The following is a 12491-nucleotide window of genomic DNA, read 5'->3' on the forward strand; positions in this document are numbered from 1 at the left end:
ACTTCTAATTAGTTTTCTACACTTTACTGTTGTCTGTGCTTTTAAGGTTACTTAAAATTACTAACATCTATCATATCTGTAGTGGTGTTGTTCAATCACCAAGTTGTGTCCGACTATTATATCTGTATAGTGGATATACTGCATAATGATCTACAACTGCATATCTCTTCCCAGCTTTGAATATAGAGGAATCATGTGAGTAGCTTGAAATTGGCCTTAGTGGGAATATAAATAATTATGGAAATCAGCCTCTTATTCCTAACCTCCCATCTACTAGAAACTTGGTGGTTAAGCATTTATCTGCTCACCACTGAATAGTGCTGAAAAGAAGGTGGAAGAGTTCTTCCCTTAACATTTTCAAGACTTTAGTAAACTTTGGGAACTTATAAGCTGTGTGTTTTCAATGTATTTTATGTTCCAAAGAAACCAGTGAAAATAGTCAAGTTCTAAGGCTAAGGTGACACAGGATAGATGATGTATCAAGGTATATGATATAGGAATAGTGGATGAGAGTAGACTACAAGCAATGTTGGGAATGTGTTGAAATTGTAAGAAGGGCTTTATACTCTCTAGGGCTAAAATGAAGGTTCATTGATGAACCCCTAAATTATAATATTCATTCAGTAAAACATTTAAAGGTATTATATTACATTAATCATTGTTATTCTTATTATCAGGAAGTAGAAGTTCAGTTGAACATAGTGAAAGATGTGTTATTTAAGAAAGTTCAGGAATTACAGACTGAAACAATGAAAGAAAAAGCTCTCGTATCTGAAATTGAAGGAACCCGTTCTTCTCTAAAGCACCTCAACCATCAGTTACATAAACTGGACTTTGAAACCTTGCAGCAGCAAGAAATTATGTACACTCAGGTAGATGTTACTCTTATAAATGTCTTCATATTGATTTGTCATAATTGTGATGGTCAGGATACCGCAGTGTCCTAAGAAAAAGATTTCTATGAACTCTTGAGGGTGGGGGGCGGGCATAGACAGATGCTACAGACTGCAGGGGGTGTGGGTTCCATCTCTGGCCAGGGAACTAAGATCCTATATGCTGCATGGTGCAGCCAAAAAGCAACAACAAAAAGAACTCCTAAAACCCCTGCAGAACTGTATGTTATGCATACATGAACCTCTCCATCCCTGTCCCTGGACCAATAGGTTAAAAGTATTTTTAAAGTTTTCCATTTTGGTTCTCTTTACATATTCTGGCCATGTTAATTGTTTAATGTCCTCCCTCTCTACATCTTAATTTCTGCATCTTATATATTCCTAATTTCTCAGAATTACAGATGCTGAAGTATAATTTTCAAAATATTGTTTAAAAGTTCATCATATTTGAGCCTTTCATGGCTAACAATCTGTGTCTCTTCTTTGTACTCTGTAGAAAAATACCCTCCAAAATCCATGTCCATGTAAACCTAGTAGATTTACTGATATTCTATGATGATAGTATGATAAATACCCACCTAACTGCTCTATTATATTTTCAGATTAGTTGTGTGTTTTTATCATATACTCTGTTTGTTGAAGAATAGTTTACTGTTTCTCCCCTTGGAGTAAGAAGGACTTCATCACTAAAAAATTAAAGTGACTTTATTAAATGATGAAATCAGACCAAACTCGTGAAAATATTTACAGTGTGTTTGCATCTACAAAAATGGTTTTAACTGTTTCTCCCTACTTTCTTTAAAACCTGTAACAGGATTTTTACATTCAACAAGTAGAACGCCGAATGTCGCGCTTAAAGGGAGAAATTAATTCAGAAGAAAAACAAGCCCTTGAAGCAAAAACAGTTGAACTTCAGAAGACATTGGAAGAGAAAAAGTCTGCACTTTGCCTTTTGGAAACACAGATCAAGAAGCTTCATGTAACTTAGCTAAAATACTTTTAATGCTTCACATATCCTAATTATTAGTCATTTTACGTTAACATGTTCCTAAGACTGACTTTGGATAGGATGATTGCCAAGCTACCCACATATGTAATAAATGTATGAACTAATGCCCGTATTTCTGTGCTTACATTCTCATATGGAAATATGAAAATAACGTTACCATTGATTATGCATTTTCTGTATGCTATGTTTATGTCTTTAGTGTTTTACTTCATTTAATCCTTATAAATGTCTTGTGAGGAAGATATTATTACCTGTTTTACAGATAAGTAACTTGTTCATGACTTCACAGAGAGGATTTGATCCTTGGTCCATGTGACTTAAAAATAGTCTTAAATGGTACATGATTTTAAAAATTGATAAGTTCTAGTTTCTGTTATGTGTCTCCCATAATAACTTGATTGCTTTTTATCACTGAAGTGGCATCTAAAAGAAGCTGCTTTTTTATGGGTCTTCTTTTGTTATTACAAAAATATTTTATAAATATTTACTTAGTTACATATTTCATATGACTCTTTTGTTAATAAGGTTAAAAATTTTCTTCATCCTTAGGTACTTTAATATGTTTATGGTAATATAAAACCTGTGTTAGGGGAACCTATGTAATATAGAACCTATGCTAATGTTTAACTGGCAACAGTGAAGGCCAGTTAAAAGCATGGATCTGAATGGGAGGAGAACTCCAATTTTAAATGTTGAACAGCTGGAAAGGCTAGTGATGAATGTCCTCTAGTGGTTAAATGAAAAATTGCCCTGAATTCCTTAAGAGCTACAAAGGTGAAAGGGAGCTATTACTTTTTTAAATTAGGAAAGAAAAAAAATTCAATATGACAAAATATTGGTTTTGAGTGGTTTATAGCCTGATTAAATTTTTAAAAGACTATTTCCTTGGATTAGTAATAGGAGCACATGTTTGGAATCAGAACTGGTTTTGAATGTCAAGGTTATACCTAACTACCTGGGTTGGGAAGATCCCCTGGAGGAAGGCATGGCAACCCACTCCAGTATTCTTGCCTGGAGAATCCCACGGACAGAGGAGCCTGGAAGGCTGCAGTCCTTAGGGTCACACAGAGTTGGACACAACTGAAGTGACTTAGCACAGCACAGTACTGCTTTTTTAACTTTTCTGAGTCTTAGTTTACTCATTTTTAAAAGGAAAACAATATTTGATATTATTTTAGGACATTTGGGAGAATTAGAAGCAATGTGTATCTTAACACAGTGCCTTTAGTATGTTCTCAATAAATAGTATTGTTTTAATCGTATAGAATATGAGAATATTAGTGCTATAGAATGATAGGAGGATGACATTCATATCTGGATGTGTTTTTTGATGCTAACTCAATTGTGTCTGTTTTGCTGTGTGAGAGTGGTTCTAGTGTTCCCCATTTTAACTACTGTGGGGCTCTGTCCATGATGCAGTAGGCTAGTACTTATGCCTATCGCAACTCTGGTTTTGACAGAGGTAAATAAATTAATAGTCATACAAGTGAATTTTTAAAGATATTAAAGCTAGTTAACTTTCTAATGAAGGTTTTATCTTCTTGATAGTAGCGTTAGATTGTAGTCATTCTACATTCTCTTTCCCATGCCACTCCATCTCTTATTTTGAATAACAAATTTCCTATAGTTGAAATTTACCTTAAATTAAAATTTTAATTCTAAAAGTTAATTTTTTGAAGTCATATCTTTATGTGAAAGAAAAAATTCCTACTGTCTTGTTTCAATCCTAGGTTCTGATTGTTCAGAGAAATACAGGCAGTGAGAAAGGTAGGGGAGGGAGGAAGCAAGGGAGAGAGGAAGCGAGGGGAAAGGGAGAGAGATCTTGGCACTAGAAACTTTTTGCTTTAGGTCCCCTAAGAGGGCCTAATAAGGACAAAGAGAGCAAACCTCATTCTAGTTCTGGGTGGGAAGGAGGATGCAAACTTGTATAAAGCTGGAAGACTGATGAGTATGTATGACCCATTCATTCAGTTGATGGAATTAGATCTTATCTAGCATTTTTCTCTTCAGCAATATGTGATTATATACATAATAATAATCATAACAACATTGTCCTGTGTCAAACATTATTGCACATATTACAGTAACTTCTTTAACCCTCCACAGCAGCCCAGGTAGGTAGGTGTTGTTATCATCTCCATTTTAGAGATGAGGAAACTAAGGAAGAATAGGTTGCCCACTGGTGTTTGATGGCTGATAAGTAATTGCTGCTGCTGCTAAATCGCTTCAGTCATGTCCGACTCTGTGGGACCCCATAGACGGCAGTCCACCAGGCTCCCCCATCCCTAGGATTCTTTAGGCAAGAACACTGGAGTGGGTTGCCATTTCCTTCTCCAATGCATGAAAGTGAAAAGTGAAAGTGAAGTGGCTCAGTCGTGTCCGACTTTTAGTGACCCCATGGACTGCAGCCTACCAGACTCCTCCGTTCATGGGATTTTCCAGGCAAGAGTACTGGAGTGGGTTGCCATTTCCTTCTCCGGATAAGTAATTAAGACCGTCTAATTCCAGAGCTTGTAGTTAACCAAAACCCTTTGCTTTCTCACACTGTTAACATTTTTACCTTCTGGGGCTTGGGTTGAATCAAATGATGAAATCCAGAAGGTGAACCTTGTATTCAAACAAAGCTTTAACTCTGCCCTCCCATGTCTTCCCATAAAGGGCAATCACTTAATAATTCAGTTTGAATGGTAATCATACATGATATTTCCTAGAATTACTAAAATCAAACTGAACCCAAACATCAACATATAATAAAAATGAAAGTGTTTCTATGAGAATATTCATGTATATCTTATTAGAGATGTCAGAGTATGAAGGGGTGAGATTTAAAAATCTGATTATTATAAATATTTAATGGAGCATATGATTCAATGTGTCATGCATATAATGTTGTTATTTAAAATATGTATTTATGTACCTTTTTTCCTCTTTACAGAATGATCTTTACTTTACCAAGAAGTCAAATAGTAAATATCGTGATGAAAAACAGTCCCTCATGACCAAAATAAACGAACTAATCCTTTTCAATGACAGATCAGAGAAAGAACTTACTAAAGCCAAAGCTTTAAAACAGGTGCAATAAAGTCATATTTATATATAATATTAAAATCCACATATTTTCATGCTAATTGTAGAAAAAATTTTTAATATACCAAATTATAAAGGAAAAAAGTCACTATAATCACTGTACAGATAATAAGCAGTGTTATAGTGAATTATTGTCTTTCAGTTTTTTAAAGAAAATGGATTTATATATTGTATTCAAAAATTTAAAAATATATGATACATGTTTTCCAAACATTAAGTATCTTTAAAGACATCCTACACCCCATTGCATGAAGTTACTATAATTTATTTGACCGTCTATTTTTGGATATGTATTTTTCCCAGTGTTTGGCTGTTATAGATAGTACTCTCATGTACTGTGCACATATTTCATTGTACAGTTGTTCATATAGTTTCTTAGGATAAATTTCTAGCTGTATAATTAGAATGTATATTTCTAGTATCTTGAAACTATTTTCAAACCATTTGCCTTCTAGAAGGTTCAATTAATACTCCCACCAGCAATGTATAAGCATTCTATTTTATTTACCACCACCAAGCCTGGATAATATAGTGTATAAAATTACTGTTAGTTTGATGGGCAAACACGGTATTTCATTGTTTTTAGTCTGCATTTTAAAGTTGTGAGTGAAGTGAAGTTTTCAGTCCTGTCCGGCTCTCTGCAACCCCACGGACTGTAGCCTATCAGGGTCCTCCATCCATGAAATTTTCCAGGCAACAGTACTGGAGTGGGTTGCCATTTCCTTCTCCAGGGGATCTTCCCGACCCAGGGATCATACCCGGGTCTCCCACATTGCAGGTAGACACTTTACCATCTGAGCCACCAGGGAAGCCTGCATTTTAAAGTTAGTGACATTTTAAAACATTTTAAGCATAAAATTTAAAATATTTATGTTTCATTGAAAATGTTTAAGCATTTTTTATGCTATGTTATTTTCTATAATTTTTCTTTTAGATTTCTAGTTCATTTTCTTGCATATATTCCTATTAGGTGGTTTATATTTTTAAAATACTTGGCAAAAGATCTTTGTATATTAACTCATAAGTATTTGTCTCATTGTCTTTAAACTTCTATTCAGTTTTTTCCATAAAACATTTTTAAACATCATATGTTTAAGTGTTTTTCCTTGTGTAATTTATATGTTTAGAAACTTTTTAGTCACACTAAAAATATCTACTATTTTTAGTGGCTGCATTTGGTTTCATCTATTACATTAAGTTGTTTCATTCAACTGGAATTTATTTCTGGTACATATGAGATATGGAGGTTTAATCTTTGCTCTAAATAACAAGCTTTGTCTTGAAATAGTAAAATCTTATATTCTGGATTTTTTTTTTCCTGGGCTTTGTCTTCTGAAAATTGATCTATTAAGTGTGATCTTACGTCAGAACTCTGATATTGTTCAGTCACTAAGCCATGTCTGACTCTTTGCAACCCCATGGACTATGGCAAGCCAGGCTTCCTCGTACATCACCAACTTCTGGAGCGTGCTCAAATGCATGTCCATTGTTTGGTGATGCTATCTGACTGTCTCATCCTCTGTTATCCTCTTCTTCTCCTGCCTTCAATCTTTCCCAGCATCAAAGTCTTTTCCAATAAATTGGCTCTTTGCATCAGGTGGCAAAAGTGTTAGAGCTTCAGCTTCAGCCTGAGTCCTACCAATGAATATTCAGGGTTGATTTCCTTTAGAATTGACTGGTTTGATCTCCTTGCAGTCCAAGGGACTCTCAAAAGTCTTCTCCAATACCACAGTTCAAAAGCATCAATTCTTCATCTCTCAACCTTCTTTAATGGTCCAACTCTCATATCCGTAATGACTACTGGAAAAACCACAGTTGTAACTATAAGGACCTTTGTTGGCAAAGCGGTGTTTCTGCTTTTATCATACACTGTCTAGGTTTGTCATTGTTGTTGTTTAGTTACTAAGTCATGTCTGACTCTTTGTGACTCCATGGACTATAGCCCACTAGGTTCCTCTGTCCATGGGATTTCCCAGGCATGAACTGGAGCAGATTGCCATTTTCTTCTCCAGGGGATCTTCTCAACCCAGAGATTGAATTTACATCTTTTGTATTGGCAGGCGGATTCTTTGCCACTGAGTCACCAGGCAAGTTTTGTCATAGCTTCCCTTTTAATTTCATGGCTGCAGTCACTGTCTTCAGTGATTTTGGAGCCTAAGAAAATCTGATCCGTCACTGCTTCCATTTTTTCCACCTCTATTTGGCATGAAGTGATGGGACTGAATGCCATGATCTTACTTTTTTGAATGTTGAGTTTCAAACTAGCTTTTTCACTCTGCTCTTTCACATCATCAAGAGGCTCTTCAGTTCCTCTTCACTTTCTGCCATTAGAGTGGTATCAACTGTATATCTCAAGTTGTTGATATTTCTCCCAGCAGTCTTGATTCCAGCTTGTGATTCATCCAGCCCAGCATTTCACATGATGTACTCTGCATATAAGTTAAATAAGCAGGGTGACAATATACAGCCTTGTCATACTCCTTTTCCAATTTTGAACCAGTCGGTTCCATGTCTGGTTCTAACTGTTGCTTCTTAACCTATATACCAGGTTTCTCAGAGGCGTGTAAGGTGGTCTGGTACTCCCATCTCTTTATGAATTTTCCAGTTTGTTTTGAACCACGCAGTAAACTTTAGCATAGTTAATGTAGCAGATTTTTTTTTTTTGGAACTCCTTTGCTTTCTCCATGATTCAAGACATATTGGCAATTTGATCTCTGGTTCCTCTGCCTCTTTGAAACCCAGCTTGCACATCGAGATGTTCTTGGTTCACATACTATTAATGCCTAGCTTGAGGGATTTTGAGCATAACTTTGATAGCATGTGAAATGATTACAACTGTATGGTAGTTTAAACATTCTTTGGCATTGCCCTTCCTTGGGATTCCAATGAAAACTGACTTTTCCAGTCCTGTAGTCACTTCTAAGTTTTCCAAATTTGCTGGCATATTGAGTGCAGCACTTTAAAAGTCTTAATCTTTTAGGATTTGAAATAGCTCAGCTGGAATTCAGTCACCTTCACTAGCTTTGTTTGTAGTAATGCTTCCTAAGGCCCACTTCACATTTCAGGATGTCCAAGTCTAGGTGAGTGACCACAACCTTGTGGTTATTCAGGTCATTAAGATCTTTTTTTTGTACAGTTCTTTATATTCCTGCCACCTCTTCTTAATCTCTTCTGCTTCTGTACTCTGTTCTACTCATGATTTTCCTTCAGGATTCTACTTATGATTGAACTATTTTAAAATAAAAGTGTATTTATACATTATCTTGTAAGAATTAGTTTAAAATATAAAAATGCTTATCCATAGGGCATCATATATTTTCTGGATATTATAACTTTCGATTTTATTTTTGTTTTTTTATTAATAGTAAAACTTGAATTTACAATTACATTATAATAAAAGTTGGAATAGTCATAAACCCTTCTCTTAAAAGGAAAAAGCAGAGATATGACTCAGAGCAATCTAAACTTAACGCTAATTAATATCTTGGAAAATAGTCAAATTAGAAAAAATTGTATTTTTAAGTTTGACTTTTGTAGCAATAAAAAAGAAACATATTTTGGATTGGTTATACAAATAATTGTTTCAATATTTGATGATTTTGTTATGTTGATAGGATTTGATGATAGAAGACAATCTTTTAAAACTTGAGGTTAAACGTACTCGAGAACTGCTTCACAGTAAGGCAGAAGAAGTTCTTTCTCTGGAAAAAAGAAAACAACAGTTACACACAGCTATGGAAGAACGGACCGAAGAAATTAAGGTTCACAAAACAATGCTTGCATCACAAATAAGAAACGTTGATCAAGAACGGCAAAATATAAGGTAATAATTAGAATTTTTAAATATTGCTAATGAATTTTGAAAACATGAGTAATGTTAGAAGAACTGACTGTTCCCTCCACCACCTTCCCTGTCCATCTTTTTCTTATTTGTTTGAAAAGGCTATTAATATAATGTGTGTGTGTCTGCTCAGTCATGTCCAACTCTTTGTGACCCCATAAACTGTAGCCTGCCAGGCTCCTCTGTCCATGGAATTCTCTAGGCAAGAATACTGGAGTGGGTAGCCATTTCCTTCTCCAAGGGATCTTCTTGACCAAGGGATTGAACCTGGGTTTCCAGCATTGCAGGCAGAGTCTTTACTGTTTGAACTACCAGGGAAGATTAATATAATACATAGGCCATATTTTAGTAGCAAATCTATGCTTCTCTCTCTCTCTCTCTCTCTTTCCTTAGGCTAACTCCTTGTTCTGAAGATTTATCATTTTACGTTAAGATCACCAGTTCCCTTGGAATTGATTTTTATATATAGTTCGTGATAAGGGTTCAATAACATGCTTTCCCTTAATGGATCTGCCTGCAATGCAGGAGATGCAGGAGATGCGGGTTCAGGATCCTGCAAGGGGACCCAAGATCCCCCCTGGGTTGGGAGGATCCCCTGGAAAAGAGCATGGCAACCCACTCCAGTATTCTTTCCAGGAAAATCCCATGGACAGAGAAGCCTATTGGGCTATGGCTGTGGGGTCGCACAGTCGATCATGACTGAAGCAACTGAGTATGCACGCATGCCCAAGGGTCCAATAACATGTTTTCCCTTATGGATACCCAATAGCTGCATTTATTGAAGCAATTTTCCCCTAGAGATTTCACCTATCTTGTATAAGATTTGTTTTGGTGGCTCAGAGGTTAAAGCATCTGCCTCCAATTGGGAGACCTGGGTTCGATCCCTGGGTCAGGAAGATCCCCTGGAGAAGGAAATGGTAACCCACTCCAGTATTCTTGCCTGGAGAATCCCATGGATGGAGAAGCCTGGTAGGCTATAGTCCACGGGGTCACAAAAGTTGGACACGACTGAGAGACTTCACCTTCCTGGATTACATGCTACTTTTTAAGTGTTACTGTCAATATTATCTCTTTTTAAAGCATTTCATATTTGATTTGTTGCTGGTATGTAGAAATGCAGTTGGTTTCATTAAGTATTCAGGAACCTTGCTTAAACTTTTATTAATCCTAACAGTTGATCTGTAGATTCTACCTTCCAGGTATTTAATTGACATCATATGCAAACCACAGTTTTCTGTCTTCCTTTTCAACCTCTATAACTTTTCTTGTTCTTTCTTTATTGTCCTTGCTATTTAACCTCCAGTTCAATGCCAAATAGTAATGGTGATTGCAGGTACCCTTGTCTTGCAGGTGCTTGATCTCAAAGGGAAAGTGTTCATTGTTTTATCATTAAGTATCAAGTTTACTATAGTGTTTTTTGATTTTTTTTTTTACAATATTAAGAGAGATCCCATTTATTTTCATTCTTTGCTAAGAGGTTGTTTTAATTTGTTTAATCAGAAATGAATGTTGACTTTTATTATGTGATTTTTTTTCAGTCATTGATATGATATAGCTTCTTCAATCTGTTAGTATAATTGAAAACTGTATATTGATCGCTTTTTCAAAGTTAAACTGACTTACCTTCTTGTAGTAAATGTAACTGTCACATATTATATTTTGTATGTATCTAGATTTTGTTTGCTAATATTTTTATATAATTTTTACATTCTATGCTTATAGTTCCTTTCTTTCCTGTCCTTGTCAAATTATCAGGTTATTAAGGTTACATCTACTTTTATAAAATGATTTTTGTGTTTCTTTTTTTTTTCTATACTCTAGGTAAGTTTGTGAAAGAGCAGAATTAACACCTTGAATTTTCGAATACCTCACCGGTAAAGCCTTTGGACATCTGGAGTTTTTTGAGGAAGATTTAGTTCAGTTGAACTGTTGGTTCAGTTTATTTATTGGTTATGGGACAGTGTGGATCTTGTATTTTTTCTTGCATCTGTTTTAGTAAATTTCTTATTTTTCTCTAGAAAAAATTTTCTACAGACTTCTTTCATGAAAAGTGGCTCTAATTTCTGCATAATCTTCTGTATCTCCTTTTTTTCCTCCTCTCAATCATATCACATTTGTTTTCCATTTTTTCATTCATAAAGAAAATTATCTTTCTTGTTTCCAGAGCTGTGGTAGGTTTTTTTTTTTCCTTTTAATACTTTCTGTTTTGGGAAGGAGGAGACATGTTTGTGCTTGGTCCACCATCTTAAGCTGAAAGGCCAACAAGGCTTGTCTTTTACAATCACATAAAGGATGAGTAAATATTTTCTGATGAAACAATATTAATACTTAAAAATAAGCAAAGCTATAACTTCTGATACTTACTATATTTTACCATCAACTTTCTTTAGGAGTAGGAACCTAGTATGTTGAAGATTTCTTTTCACTATGGTTAGAAGGCTGATTTTCATCAAGCTGTAGCAGGCAAATGAGTCTCCATGTTGCTGTACATATATTAGCATTATTAGTATTATTACAAAATAAGTTAAAATGATTTAAAAATATAAATTTACTGGAATAAAAGGAAGAAAGTAACCAGCAATTTTAAGGCTGTAAATCTCAAGAGATAATTCTCCAAAGGTTTCTCATATTTCTGCATAGCTTGCAAGGAGAGGCAATAGCTATCCTGTTCTGGACCATATTTTAAAAAATTTTTGGTGAAAAACACCTAAAATTTATCTTAACCATTTAAAAATGTACAGTTAGTAGTATTATTATTTTGACATTTTTGAGCAACAAATCTCTAGAACTTTTTCATCTTGTAAAACTGAAACTCTATACCCATTAAATATTAGCTTTGCATTTTCCCCTTCCCCTAGCCCTTGATAGCCACTATTTTTTCTGCCTGTATGAATTTGACTACACTAGATGCCTCACATAAGTAGATCATGTAGTATTGATATTTGTCTTTTTTGACTGGCTTATTGTATTTAGCATAATGTCCGCAAGACTCACCCATGTAGCATGTGATACATTTTCTCTCTAAGGCTGAATAATACTTCATTGTATGTATGTATCACATTTTATCCATTCATCTGCCTATGGACATTTGGTTTGCTTCCACTTCTTGCCTATTGTGAACTATTGTGAATAATATATGAACATCTATGTGCAGACATGTCTTTGAAAACCATTTTCAGTTCTTTAGGATATATACCCAGGAGTAGGATGACTGGATCATACAGCTATTTTATTTTTAACTTTTTGAGGAACTGCCATATTTTTCATAGTGGTTGCACCATTTTACTGTCCCACCAACAGTTCTTAAAGGTTCAGTTTCTCTACACACCAATATTTATTATTTTTTCTTTTTGATAGTAGCCATTCTTACGGGTGTGAGGTGATATCTTATTGTGGTTTTGATTTGCATATTTTTTTAAAGGATATTTGGATAGTGAGTAGCCTTGGGAACTAGAGACAGTATCTCCCTCTGGAGCAAAGGTTAGGTATGTTTGCTTATTTCCCATTATGAAATATTTGAATTAGCTAAGCTTGAGTTCTTCAGTTGTGACATAAACCTACTGTATGTGCAGCATCCATTTGAGCCCCTCCTTACTTGCATGTGACTTTAAGAGCAAGGGGAACCAATGCAAATAGGCAGCTCATGCTACTTGGTATGCCA

The 12491-nt window shown here is 35.1% G+C and overlaps 1 protein-coding gene across 2 annotated transcripts in view; it reads left to right on the forward strand.

The window, feature by feature from the left end:
* Positions 1–12491, forward strand: part of CCDC39 (coiled-coil domain containing 39) — a 55721-nt gene that overhangs the window by 23160 nt on the left and 20070 nt on the right. For both annotated transcript variants that reach the window (XM_012098445.5, XM_060393378.1), the window contains exons 10-13: positions 678–872; positions 1708–1872; positions 4838–4975; positions 8604–8812. In XM_012098445.5, the coding sequence (XP_011953835.2) occupies positions 678–872; positions 1708–1872; positions 4838–4975; positions 8604–8812 (707 nt within the window). The remainder of the gene's footprint in view (positions 1–677; positions 873–1707; positions 1873–4837; positions 4976–8603; positions 8813–12491) is intronic.

This window comes from Ovis aries, chromosome 1 (assembly GCF_016772045.2).
Source record: "Ovis aries strain OAR_USU_Benz2616 breed Rambouillet chromosome 1, ARS-UI_Ramb_v3.0, whole genome shotgun sequence".
Lineage (NCBI taxonomy): Eukaryota > Metazoa > Chordata > Mammalia > Artiodactyla > Bovidae > Ovis > Ovis aries.